Below are 14,538 nucleotides of genomic sequence, written 5' to 3' on the forward strand. Positions count from 1 at the left end.
GAATATCACGTCAGCATCCTCTTTGTTGCTGTAATGCACCCTAAAAAAAATCCAGGCCTTTTGCGGCCTGGAGTGCTGCATTGTGCCCTTCTCCCTGAGTGTGCAATTCGAACCACCTCACTCACATGGCTCTGTCAGGTGATAGGGTCTTTCTAACAGGCTACAAGTGAAGACAGACACATCGGGGACGCCACTGTGTGCATTTTGAAGAACTGTCCACATTTACTTTTCGTCAGCCAACAAGATGAGTAGGCCTAACGAACAGCAAAAGCACTAGCCTATGTCAATCTATCCCTCATAGTACAACAGTCGACCTATTCTGTGCAATAAATAAATATTCCAAACATAGTCTGGGACAGTTGTGGCATGTGATTGATCCCAAGTTAATACAACGAGTAGCATCAAAAAACAACTTTTATGCAATGTGGCTGACGCAACAGATCAGAACGTTTAGCTTAAAATGTCAAACTAATAGGCTATTTCTTCACATTATAAGTGCAGCAATGCGCATGTGGTAGTAGGCTATAAGCGCAAATGTTCCTTTAACGGAAAACACCATTATCAAAACCATTATTGACCGCAAATGCAATTATGCATGTAATGCTTTTACTATAAAGGTGCATTTTTATGGTGAAAATGATCTTCCCCAAACTGGAAATTCACGCGCTGCTAATGTATGCCAGTTAGGCTCTACACCCCTTGTAAAGCGGATTAATGTGCTTAATTTTAATTAGTTATTTGGCCACTTCAGTTGTGATACAAACCTTATTAAAACATATAGGCCTATGGGCTAGGCTACATGAGGTGTGCAACTATGATTAGAAAAAGTCGCAAAAAAAGGCATTGTATCTTATGCTGGGCATAATTCACATGTGATAATATATAATTCACAAATGATAGGCTAATATTGTCACCCATCAGACTATTTCTTGATTTAATCTTGTCTTTACATATACTAAATAATATACAGTACCAGTCAAAAGTTTGGACACACCTACTCATTCAAGGGTTTTTCTTTATTTTTCCACATTGTAGAATAGTGAAGACATCAAAACTATGAAATAACACACACAGAATCATGTCGTAACCAAAAATGGGTTAAAGAAAATCAAAATATATTTTAGATTCTTCAAAGTAGCCACCCTTTGCCTTGATGACAGCTTTGCACACTCTTGGCATTCTCTCAACCAGCTTCACCTGGAATGCTTTTCCAACAGTCTTGAAGGAGTTCCCACATATGCTGACCACTTGTTGACTGATTTTCCTTCACTCTCCATCTAACTTATTCCAAATCATCTCAATTGGGATGAGGTTGGGTGATTGTGGAGGCCAGGTCATCTGATGCAGCACTCCATCACTCTCCCTGGTCAAATAGCCCTTACACAGCCTGGAGGTATGTTGTCATTGCCCTGTTGAAAAACAAATGATACTCCCACTAAGTGCAAACCAGCTGGGATGGCGTATCGCTGCAGAATGCTGTGGTAGCCATGCTGGTTAAGTGTGCCTTGAATTCAAAATTAATCACTGACAGTGTCACAAGCAAAGCACCATCATACCTCCTCCATGCTTCATGTTGGGAACCACACATGCGGAGATCATCCGTTCACCTACTCTGCGTCTCACAAAGATACGGCGGTTGGAACCAAAAATCTACAATTTGGACTAATTTCCACTGGTCTAATGTCCATTGCTCGTGTTTCTTGGCATAAGCAAGTGTCTTCTTATTGGTGTCCTTTAGTAGTGTTTTTTGTTGTTTTTGCAATTCGACCATGAAGGCCTGACTCACCCAGTCTCCTCTGAACAGTTGATGTTGAGATGTCTCTTACTTGAACTCTGTGATGCATTTATTTTAGCTGCAATTTCTGAGGCTGATAATTCTAATGAACTTATCCTCTGCAGCAGAGGTAACTTTGTGTCTTCCATTCCTGTGGCGTTCCTCATGAGAGCCAGTTTCATCATAGCGCTTGATGGTTTTTGCGACTGCAATTGAGGAAACTTTCAAAGTTCTTGAAATGTTCCGGATTGACTGACCTTCATGTCTTAAAGTAATGATGGACTGTCGTTTCTCTTTGCTTATTTGAGCTGTTCTTGCCATAATATGGACTTCGTCTCGTGCCAGAATAATCAGAAACCTGGGCATGGAGCAGAGGCTTGCGCTGTTCAAGCTTAAAATTCTGTTTTCAAGATTTCGACGTGCAACTCAAGCTTAACAGCAGGCCTGACAGCAATTATCCACTATACGGATAGCCACGCAAGCTTCACCCTCATGTCGGTTTTAACAAGATAGGTAGTGCTAGGTATCTACAGCCAATCCTGTAGGGGCTTAAAACTAGAATGAGCTTCGATTGGTCAATAGCACCACAGCGTACGCGACAAAAGTTCAGCTTTCCCCAACTTTGGTCCCACCCTGTTCATGTTCCCTCGCCCATGCTCGCATCAACCAACGGTCCCCCGCCCACTTCGCTTCCCCTTTTATTTATTTTATTTTATTTCATCTTTATTTAACCAGGTAGGCAAATTGAGAACACGTTCTCATTTACAATTGCGACCTGGCCAAGATAAAGCAAAGCAGTTCGACACATACAACAACACATAGTTACACATGGAGTAAAACAAATAACATAGTCAATAATACAGTGAAAAATAAGCTATATACAATATGAGCAAGTGAGGTGAGATGAGGGAGGTGAGGCAAACAAAATATAATATAAATAAATAAAATATAAAAAGGCATGGTGGCGAAGTAAATACAATATAGCAAGTTTAAATAAATAAAAAAGTAGAGTAGAGATAGTAGAGATAGAAAAAGTAGAGATAGAAATAATGGGGTGCAAAGGAGCAAAATAATATAATAAATACAGTAGGTAAAGAGGTAGTTGTTTGGGCTAAATTATAGATGGGCTATGTACAGGTGCAGTAATCTATGAGATGCTCTGACAGCGGGTGGGCTTAAAGCTAGTGAGGGAGATAAGTGTTTCAGTTTCAGAGATTTTTGTAGTTTCGTTCCAGTCATTGGCAGCAGAGAACTGGAAGGAGAGGCGGCCAAGGAAGAATTGGTTTTGGGGGTGACAGAAGAGATATACCTGCTGGAGGCAGCGTCGTCTACAGGTAGGTGTGCTGCTATGGTGACCAGCGAGCTGAGATAAGGGGGGACTTTACCTAGCAGGGTCTTGTAGATGACCTGGAGCCAGTGGGTTTGGCGACGAGCTAACTGCTGAGCGTGCAGGGCTCATGACAACGAAGAGTGTAAGGTCTGCAGTGGATCGGGTAGTATTTAGCTCGGCTGGTCACAAACGATGCAGCAACTATGGTGACGACTGCATATACTCGCAATTTCGGCCTTCACTCTTCCCCATATGGAACGATACTCCGCTGGAAATTAATTCCCTCCTGTGCAGAGCTCAGGCTTTATGATATCACTATAAATTTAGCCACAATCACTATTGTTATTAAATTTTTGTTGGGTAGTATATGGGGCTTTGGTGACAAAACGGATGGCACTGTGATAGACTGCATCCAATTATTGAGTAGGGTTTTGGAGGCTATTTTGTAAATGACATCACCGAAGTCGAGGATTGGTAGGATGGTCAGTTTTACAAGGGTATGTTTGCAGCATGAGGAGGATGCTTTGTTGCGGAATAGGAAGCCAATTCTAGATTTAACTTTGGATTGGAGATGTTTGATGTGAGTCTGGAAGGAGAGTTTACAGTCTAACCAGACACTGGTATTTGTAGTTGTCCACATATTCTAAGTCAGAGCCGTCCAGAGTAGTGATGTTGGACAGGCGGGCAGATGCAGGCAGCGATCGTTGAAGAGCATGCATTTAGTTTTACTTGTATTTAAGAGCAAATGGAGGCCACGGAAGGAGAGTTGTATGGCATTGAAGCTCGCCTGGAGGTGTGTTAACACAGTGTCAAAAGAAGGGCCAGAAGTTATACAGAATAGTGTCGTCTGCGTAGAGATGGATCAGAGAATCACCAGCAGCAAGAGCGACATCATTGATGTATACAGAGAAGAGAGTCGGTCCAAGAATTGAACCCTGTGGCACCCCCATAGAGACTGCCAGAGGCCCGGACAACAGACCCTCCGATTTGACACACTGAACTCGATCAGAGAAGTAGTTGGTGAACCAGGCGAGGCAATCATTAGAGAAACCAACCCCTTATTGAAAATGAATGGAGTTCTGTTGTTTCATCACCCCCAACGTGCTAGATGGACTTCTGCCATGAGTGCAATAGGATAAAGTGACTTGCTCTGTGCTCACCCTGACCAAAATGTACGCTTCCATTGTAGCAGGAAAAAAACGATAGATTTTGCGACACCCCAGTCTAGCTATGTTAGGCTACTGGAAATCTTTGCAGTTAGGCAACAAAAAAAATACATAATGGGACAACAAGAGAGCAGTTTTAACTGGTCATGATCAGGAGAAAGAAGTTTGCCCCACCTCTTTGTGACCGGTGGTGCCACATCTGCCACTACCTGCTTCACAGTGATGACTTTTAAAAATGTTTATAAATCAAACAAGGTCTTTTAACCTTGGTCTTTAAATTGATGGTATGAGAGATGACAGATACCTTTTCTGCTGTAGAAGCTGGTCTCGCCTGTCTCTGCGTCACGTAGTCCTACTGTACTGGCCTATGTCTCAGTGTCAGAGGTGAAATGGTGATCATGCCCAGAGCTATATTAGGGTGGCTGCTCTGCAGTGAGTGAATCACATCAGCCAGGAGAGAGGATGGATGGCTAGGCTATATCTGCTGCCTGCCTGGCTGTGTGGCACTCCTCTGTAGTGAGATTACCAGGGTCAGTGAATTGGTCTGGGTGCAGGGCGGTGGGGGGAAGGGATGGGGAAACTGACTTATCTGCTTTCCCTCTCACCTACGTCGCCGACTGTCCTTCAGTCACACAAAGCCAAATTGAAGCAGTTGGCCAATCTAGCATTACTGTTACTATCCCATCATTGCTACGTCTGCCACCACAATTGTCTTTTTTACCTGTACACAGAAACTCTCCATCTGGCAAATCATTTGATGTCGTGCAGATTACTGCTCATGTCCTATAAAGACAAAGTAATATGGAGACTTGGTCTCCTACGTGTACACAGTAATCTACTCTCTTATTTCCTCTCAACATGACAATCTATCTTTGTAATGTGGTGAGCATAAGTGGAACTCGCTTATGTGGAACTCACTACTGAGTTTAGTACGAATATTATATATCAGTACCTCTTCCCACCATTACTTCATGTCATTATATGCAGGCTTTTCACCTCTTTTCCCTCCTTTCTGTGTTGCAGGTAAGTTCAATAGCTATGTGACGCTGAAGGTGCAGAATGTCAAGAGCACCTCCATCACTGTGCGAGGGGACCAGCCATGCTGGGAGCAGGACTTCATGTTGTAAGTGACCAGTAACCACACACTTCTTAGACCTCTCTATTCCTGTCCTATGCACTCAGTCTTTGTTTATTTGGATCCCCAAATAATTTTGCAGCAGCTTCTCTTCCTGACGTCCACAAAACACGACAAGTAACGGAACACTGATACACTGATCGACAGGACAGTTACACACATTTTTAATACGAGTGGTAGGCCACACAAGCTCACAGAACAGGATTGCTGAGTGCTGAAGAGTATAATGCGTAAAAATCGTCTGTCCTCAGTTGCAATACTCACTACCGAGTTCCAAACTGCCGCTGGAAGCAACGTCAGCACAAGAACTGTTCGTCGGGAGCTTCCTGAAATAGGTTTCCATGGCCGAGCAGCCGCACACAAGCCTATGATCACCATGCGTAATGCCAAGCGTCAGCTGGAGTGGTGTAAAGCTCGCCACCATTGGACTCTGGAGCAGTGGAAATGTGTACTCTGGAGTGATGAATCATGCTTAACTATCTGGCAGTCCTATGGATGAATCTGGGTTTGGCGGATGCCGGGAGAATGCTTCCTGCCCCAATGCATAGTGCCAACTTTAAAGTTTAGTGGAGGAGGAATAATGGTCTGGGGCTGTTTTTCATGGTTCGGGCTAGGCCCCGTAGTTCCAGTGAAGGGAAATCTTAACGCTACAGCATACAATGACATTCTAGACGATTCTGTGCTTCAAACTTTGTGGCGACAGTTTGGGGAAGGCCCTTTCCTGTTTCAGCATGACAAAGCGTCCATAAAGCGAGTGCATAAAGCGAAGTCCACACAGAAATGTTTTTTCGAGATCGGTGTGGAAAAACTTGACTGGGATGTACAGAGTCCTGACCTTAATCCCATCGAACACCTTTGGGAGGAATTGGAACGCCGACTGCGAACCAGGCCTAATCGCCCAACATCAGTGCCCGACCTCACTAATGCTCTTGTGGCTGAATTGAAGCAAGTCCCCGCAGTTCCAACATCTAGTGGAGAGCCTTCCCAGAAGAGTGGAGGCTGTTATAGCAGCAAAGTGGGGACCAACTCCATATTAATGCCCAGAATTTTGGAATGAGATGTTCAACAAGCAGGTGTCCACATACTTTTGGTCATGTAGTGTATGTCGTATAAGCCACAACATACTTGCTGTGTGTGGCGGATAGAATACCAGTAGTCTGTCTGGAGGCTCTAAGTTTCAAGTGTCACATTTTCATACAGTGTCAACATAGAATCAGGTAACATCAGGTTTGTTTTGTTTCAATGATGATCAGAGAGGAACGATGAAGGGAGGGTCTATGGCTCTGAGCTCAACAGACTTATTGTAACAGTACAGTATATCCTCCATGCTCAGCCACTAACACCTTTATTTGATTAAGGCTGACTGTCTTTTGGAATTATGCAGCAGACGCAACCACCTGAGTACTCTTACACTCAGACAGGTGAGAGCAGGGCAGCTAGTCTGCCTCTGGTGCTAATGCTATGTATCTACAGTTCAGGTTTATGATGTTCAGACAGTAATATGTGAGAGCAGGCCACAGTCGGGGATTTCCAGGAATGTTTTGTTCCCGTTGTTGCCTGCCAGCTGGGTTGTTGTTTCGGGAAAGTTAGCTTACCTGTTCTCACAGCTATTCACTTCCTCATGGTTACTCATTTAATTTCCTCTTTTCAGTGTTCCGTATGTAGGCTGTGCTGTTTTTAGCTCTAGGCTTACTCCTGTGTGTGCGCATCTGTGTATGCAATTTTTATGATATTTTTCCACATCTGTCTCAAGGATGTTTCTGAGTGTAAATGCTTGGTTCTGTAGTACTGTTCATGAAACACAATGTGTTAGCACCTGTTACTCCTGTATGTAAATCATGTTTATCAAATGTCAAACTAGAAGTCCTAAACCAATGAACAGGACACTGTGTGATCCAGCTGAGGTAATCGGTTTAAGTGCTAGGGCATGGCATTTTCATGGCAACATTTGTATCTATTGTAGGAAAAGTCTGAAGTTTACTGTTAACTTGAAACTGGCTCTGCTGGATTTCTTTCTTCTCCAATGACGTGTTTCCTTGCCAGAAARATGTAGCCTGTTGGTTCTGTGGGTCAACCTTTTATGTAACAGATTCACATAATTGATATTGATTGCGTACTATGTAATTGACTCACAGAGTACTTAAGTGGATGGATGCACCTTTCTCCTCTTAATGAGATAGCAGATTGCCAAATGGTATTTTGGTTTGTCAGGCCAGGCTTCTGTTTCTATGCTAGCCAGAGGGCGTTGGAGACTAGAGTCCAGTCCAGACTACAGTTTCCTTGTGAGATAATGGCCATCCCCACCAAGAGACCGGCTCAGGCCACCAGGGCTGACAGAAAACGGGAATGTAGCGAAAGCTATGGATCGATATATACACCGTACACCCCAGCTCACCTTATTTCTAGGGCTGTTTCCATAGCGCCTGTGCTATGCTGCTCAGTCATTAGAGACAGGATATTGTTCTTTAGGGATACAAATACAACGCTGGGGGTGTTTTGTGTCCACTGCTAGAGCTTAGCCTATGTAATGTTTAAGAGCCTACATGGGATTGTCGCATTGAACTGATGGCTTATGTTTACACTAACTGTGATGGTGTTGTCTTTGATTGTGTTGTCTCTCACTGTTTCCGCAACAGGGTGCTCCAGAAAGTGACATAGAGGAGAGCCTTAATGTTTCTGTGCTTGAATTTTTTTATTTATTATATGTTTCACCTTTATTTAACCAAGTATTTAACCACATGGGATAAACAAACATACAGTCAATAACACAATAGAAAAATATATATACAGTCTGTGCAAATGTAGTAAGATTAGGGAGGTAAGGCCATGGTGGCGAAATAATTACAATTCAGCAATTGAACACTGGAGTGATAGATGTGCAGAAGATAGATGTGCAGAAGATGAATGTGCAAGTAGAGATACTGGGGTGCAAAGGAGCAAAAAAATAAATGACAACATGGGGATGAGGTAGTTGGGTGGGCTGTGTACAGGTGCAATGATCGGTAAGCTGCTCTGACAGCTGACGCTTAAAGTTAGTGAGGGAGATATGACTCCAGCTTCAGTGATTTTTGCAATTCGTTCCAGTCATTGGCAGCAGAGAACTGGAAGGAAAGGCGGCCAAAGAAGGAGTTGGCTTTGGGAATAACAAGTGAAACCTGCTGCAGCGCGTGCTACGGGTGGGTGCTGCTATGGTGACCAGTGAGCTGAGATAAGGCGGAGTTTTACCTAGCAAAGACTTATAGATGACCTGGAGCCAGTGGGTTTGGAGACGAATATGAAGCGAGGGCCAGCCAACGAGAGCATACAGGTCGCAGTGGTGGGTAGTACATGGGGTTTTGGTGACAAAATAGATGGCACTGTGATAGACTACATCCAATTTGCTGAGTAGAGTGTTGGAGGCTATTTTGTAAATGACATCGCCGAAGACAAGGATGGGGAGGATAGTCAGTTTTACGAGGGTATGCTAGGCAATATGAGTGAAGGATGCTTTGTTGCGATATAGGAAGCCGATTCGATATATAATTTTGTATTGGAGATGCTTAATGTGAGTCTGGAAGTAGAGTTTACAGTCTAACCAGACACCTAGGTATTTGTAGTTGTCCACATATTCTAAGTCAGAAACTGTCCAGAGTAGTGATGCCAGACGTGCGGGCGGGTGCAGGCAGCGATCGGTTGAAGAGCATGCATTTAGTTTTACTTGCATTTAAGAGCAGTTGGAGGCCACTGAAGGAGTGTTGTATGGCATTGAAGCTCGTCTGGAGGGTTGTTAACACAGTGTCCAAAGAAGGGCCAGAAGAATACAGAATGGTGTCCTCTGCATAGAGATGGATCAGAGAATCACCAGCAGCAAGAGCGACATCATGGATGTATACAGAGAAAAGAGTCGGCCCGAGAATTGAACCCTGTGGCACCCCCATAGACTGCCAGAGGTCCGGACAACAGGCCCTCCGACTTGACACACTGAACTCTATCTGAGAAGTAGTTGGTGAACCAGGCGAGGCAGTCATTTGAGAAACCAAGGCTGTTGAGTCTGTCGATAAGAATGCGGTGATTGACAGAGTCGAAAGCCTTGGCCAGGTCGATGAAGACGGCTGCACAGTATTGTCGTTTATCGATGGCGGTTATGATATCGTTTAGGAGCTTGAGCGTGGCTGAGGTGCACCCATGACCCGCTCGGAAACCAGATTGCATAGCGGAGAAGGTACAGTTGGTTTAGAAATGGTCGGTGATCTGTTTGTTACCTTGTCTTTCGAAGACTTTAGAGAGGCAGGGTATGATAGATATAGGTCTGTAACAGTTTGGGTCTAGAGTGTCTCCCCCTTTGAAGAGGGGATGACCGCGGCAGCTTTCCTATCTTTAGGGATCTCGGACGATACGAAAGAAAGGTTGAACAGGCTAGTAATAGGGGTTGCAATAATTGCGGCGGATAATTTTAGAGAAAGAGGGTCCAGATTGTCTAGCCCTGCTGATTTGTAGGGGTCCAGAATTTGCAGCTCTTTCGGAACATCAGCTATCTGGATTTGGGTGAAGGAGAAATGCAGGAGGCTTGGGCAAGATGCTGTGGGGTTGCAGAGCTGTTGACCGGGTTAAGGGTAGCCAGGTGGAAAGCATGGCCAGCCGTAGAAAAATGGTTGAATGAAGCCTCAAAGCAAACTCATCTGGTTGCCATGGAGACACTCAGTTAGGCATTACTCCATCCTACCCCTGCTTTTGGAGTGTCTTTTAGAAAGTAATGGGAAAAATAATAAATGCAGTAGAATACATGGTGTGTTCTGTGTAGTGCTTATTTTCCAGCGTTGTTTTCCAAAGCCTGTTTGTCCCTGTGCTGCAGGAGCCTGTTCATTCCCATCTCACTCCACAAACAATGGGAAGCTCAAATGGAACATTAGTTAATCAATCAATCAAATGTATTTATAAAACCCTTTTTACATCAGCCAATGTCACAAAGTGCTGTACAGAAACCCAGCCTAAAACCCCAAACAGCAAGCAATGCAGATGTAGAAGCATGGTGGCTCGGAAAATCTCCCTAGAAAGGCCGGAACCTAGGAAGAAWCCGAGAGAGGAACCAAGCTCTGAGGGGTGGGCAGTCCTTTTCTGGTTGTGCCGTGTGGAGATTATAGATGTTCAAACGTTCATAGATGACCAGCAGGGTCAGATAATAATAATCACAGTGGTTGTAGAGGGTGCAACAGGTCAGCACCTCAGGAGAAAATGTCAGTTGGCTTTTCATAGCCGATCATTCAGAGTTAGAGACAGCAGGTGCGGTAGAGAGAGAGTCCTAAAAAGCAGGTCTGGGACATGGTAGCTCAATACATAGTGAATGAAACCATTATACATTTATTAGACAATCACTGTGTCGCTGTCTTTCTACTGATCTCTATCTCTCTATTAATGGATTTTTTAATGCTGTTTTCACGGTGGAGTGGGTCTATGGGTTCTTTAATTTGTGTATCTATGATGCGGAACGATAGAGAGAGCTCAAAGTGAAGTCGGTGTGCGATTGATCAAAAAGAGTCTTGGTTTAATATTTTTAAATAAATGTAAAAAATTGTCTACTCATTCTTTTATATTTGTTTTATAAAAGTACTATATGACTGTAAGCAGTTTATACAAGTACATGTTTGCATTCACTGTGGCCACGTAAGAGCCGAAGAGATGTGAAGGTGATTGGTCTGCTCATTACAGTAATAGTGTTGTCTTCATTTGGTACATCGCCTTTAGTGTTAGTGGTTTCGAATATTTTTGTTTGCACCTGGGCTCACTCTTACTGCACCTTTACTGAGGGCAGTGCACTTTTGATAAGTATCTCTTCTCTCATCTTCCTTTTGAAGTGCCGCAAATGCAAATGAGATGAAGAAATTATGAGCAATGGTTGCTTTCAAGTGAGATGCTCTTTTATTGTCAGCAAGCTGTATTTGCATCCTTTTCAATGGCAAATTAAGGATGGAAGGCATCACGACATCTGACATGATGCATAGGCCTAATCAAAGACCAAGGGATCAGTGAACAGCCAGACAGCGCTTAACCCTAGTTTCTGTTATAATTATTTCAATTTCATGGAGGTGACTCAATACATAGGGAATGAAACCATTATACATTTGTTAGACAATCACTGTGTCGCTTTCTTTCTACTGATCTGTCGCTCTATTAAACTGTGAGTCTGTATTGAATGAGAGTTGATATGACCCCCTCTCCTTTATTGCCTCTCTCCTGTTTCTCCAGTGAGATCAACTGTTTGGACCTGGGCCTCATTGTGGAGGTGTGGAACAAAGGCCTTATCTGGGACACCATKCTGGGGACTGCCTGGATCCCCCTCAAGAGCATCCGCCAGTCAGAGGAGGTGAGAGGGGCAGATGATACACTCATACAACGTTACACACCACCAACACAACTGGCCAAAACATTTAGAGCACACACATCCAGCTCCGATGTTGAAAACCAACATTTACAACACACAGTTCAGATTTTATATAAAACATGTACAGAGTAGTTTGGGCACTGGTTCACCTCCCAGTTAGTTTCATCTGGTCTCTTTGTCTATGACCTCTGACCTAGCCCTTTCTCTTCCCTCAGGAGGGCTCAGGGGACTGGACCTTCCTGGATGCTGAGGTTTTGATGAAGGCTGATGAGATCTACGGCACCAAGAACTCAACACACCACCAGGTTCTTCTGGACTCGCGCTTTGAGCTGCCCTTCGGTAAAATGTTATATTGATCACAATGTTTCTGTTGGGCACTTAGCTTCCCATAGGGTATCTATTTTATATCATATGTTATCTCTTTAAATGTTTTTGTTGATTCTGTACTATATACCAGGGTCCATTGTCCATCAAACTGTGTCTACACTTACAGTAGCTACAGTTGGTATGATGTATGATGCTGAAATGTTATGGGTCTGTTTTTGTAGATGGAACATGTGTAGGGCACAGTAATGATTATACAGTAGTAGCCTTCTCCAGGGACCTGTGCTTTAACATACGCCACCACACCTGATATTGATTGGTTGAAATACCAGCAGGTTGCGTAGTGAGCCTTTTGGATGCAGCCGCTCTCATCTCTTCACTGAGGGAGAACAGTTATGTAATTTACGGATCACTTTCTACATCGCTGTCCCTTAACTTTGCCTGTATTGGTGTCGGTGTGCATCAAATCACATTTTATTTGTCACATGCTCTGAATACAACAGGTGTAGACCTTACCGTGAAATGCTTACTTACATGCCCTTAACCAACAATGCAGTGTAAGAAAATATTTACTAAATAAACGAAAGTACACACGAAAGTACACCTGGCGACCGCTGACACCTTCGCCTCCCGAGTCAGTACGGGAGTTGTAGCGATGGGACAAGACTGTAACCACAAATTGGGGAGATTTTTTAAAACTTTTATATCAAATGAATTAATCAATCAATCAAAAACTGTGCTTGGCCACACAGTCGTGGGTGAACAGGGAGTACAGGAGGGGACTAAACACATGCCCCTAAGATCAATAAGTTAAAAGTGTTTGTCTGTGAGAGGGACTAGAGCAGCTTTCAGGTGTTTAAGGGCAGGCCTTTGAAGGTAGCAGTAGGGATGGGAGGCTGTGTGTTTGTCTGGGTTCTGTGTACCACTGATCCCATTCATTCACCAGGACAGGGGTTTGGTTTCATCTGCCTTTGAACCTCTGGCGTTTGTGTTCAGCTCTCTTTAAAGTCCAAGGTTTTCCCATTGAATAAAAAAAWATATATTGCTGTAAATGAATATAGGGGAATGATAATAAATGAATATAGGGTAAATGTTAAATGAATATAGGGGAAACACTTTAATGTCCAGTGTCTCTCTGTAAAGGATCATGGGACATCAGGTCACAGGGAGGGAGAGGGGGTCTGCTCTAACAGACCAGTGGTTTGGTAGGAGGCATCAATGTATAATATACCTGTCTGCACATTATTGTCTGTTGTTAGGCTGGTAATGTCGTCAAGTTAAGTTTTGCACAGTTTTGCAGTCTCTAGAAGTCTAGTGCTCTGCACTTATGTCACTGAAGTTCTGTCCCTGTCAGTACTAACGTCATTGTCTTGTGCTCTTCTGGGTTTTCATTTGCATCTGTCATGACAAACATTACTACAGTGGAGCCCTGTCATTCATGGTCCCTGTTCCCCAACAGTACAGTTTCAGGGCATAGCCAACTATTTTTAATGTCTCTTTCCTAAGTGGTTCATTATATATTTAAAAGGACCATGAATATATAATAGCAGCATGGTGTATGTTGGAGAGTGGATGGTTTAGGATGGTATGGGGTAGGGCAGGATGCAGCTCACCAGTCATCCCACTCTGTGTGTGTGCACCCCTCTTTATCAGACATCCCAGATGACGAGGCGCAGTACTGGACCGGCAAGCTGGATCGCATCAACACTATGAGGATCTATGATGAGGTAAGGCCTACCCTACATGCTAAGGCGCTATTTCACCAGGAATATATGTCAAAAATGTAGTAACAAATTCTACCTATTTATATTTCAAGCAGTTAGAGGTAAAGTATTTTCGAAAATACCCTCTCTATGTTTACCTATTGTAAAGTTCCCAGTACAATGCGGTTGAATGTTCTGTAACCTTATCTCCAGATTACACTTGGCTCTCTGCATTCACTAGCATACAGTAAAATACATGGAAATGGAAGATAGGATTATTAACCCTGTTGTCATATGCAAAAGCGAGGTGAGGAAAATGTCATGTCACAGAAAACTCTGGTTAGGTACAGTATTGACATGAGCGTGTGTTTATCACTGTGTGCTCTGAAGTGATAGCGTAGATGGTAGGTCTAACTATTGCATGCATCGGCATTGAAGTCATGGTGGTGATGACAATATTATGACAAATGCAGGAGTTTGAGATTGGTGATGATGATGATGATTTGTTTTTGTGGATTATGATGGTCAAAGGTCACAATTCTTGTTTTCTCCTTTCCTCTCTCTGGTACCCTCTGCAGGATGAGGTCCAGAGACGCCTCATGCCTCCTGCTGCCTCCCAATGCTGTGAGTGGGACTGACTTCCACTAGATGGAGCTCTCTCATCAGCCTTGTCTCCCTCTGTCTTCCATTAGTTTGGGCTTTTTATGTTATTTATTTCCTTGTCCTATTCCTGAGTTATGTGTAAATC

The 14,538-nt window shown here is 43.5% G+C and overlaps 1 protein-coding gene across 2 annotated transcripts in view; it reads left to right on the forward strand.

Moving 5' to 3' along the window:
- The window catches only part of LOC111964092 (protein unc-13 homolog B), a 123,856-nt gene that overhangs the window by 36,109 nt on the left and 73,209 nt on the right, over window positions 1-14,538 (forward strand). For both annotated transcript variants that reach the window (XM_070443624.1, XM_023987812.2), the window contains exons 3-7: window positions 5,294-5,393; window positions 11,628-11,745; window positions 11,979-12,102; window positions 13,741-13,814; window positions 14,369-14,414. In XM_070443624.1, the coding sequence (XP_070299725.1) occupies window positions 5,294-5,393; window positions 11,628-11,745; window positions 11,979-12,102; window positions 13,741-13,814; window positions 14,369-14,414 (462 nt within the window). The remainder of the gene's footprint in view (window positions 1-5,293; window positions 5,394-11,627; window positions 11,746-11,978; window positions 12,103-13,740; window positions 13,815-14,368; window positions 14,415-14,538) is intronic.

Source organism: Salvelinus sp. IW2-2015, linkage group LG5, assembly GCF_002910315.2.
Source record: "Salvelinus sp. IW2-2015 linkage group LG5, ASM291031v2, whole genome shotgun sequence".
NCBI lineage: Eukaryota > Metazoa > Chordata > Actinopteri > Salmoniformes > Salmonidae > Salvelinus > Salvelinus sp. IW2-2015.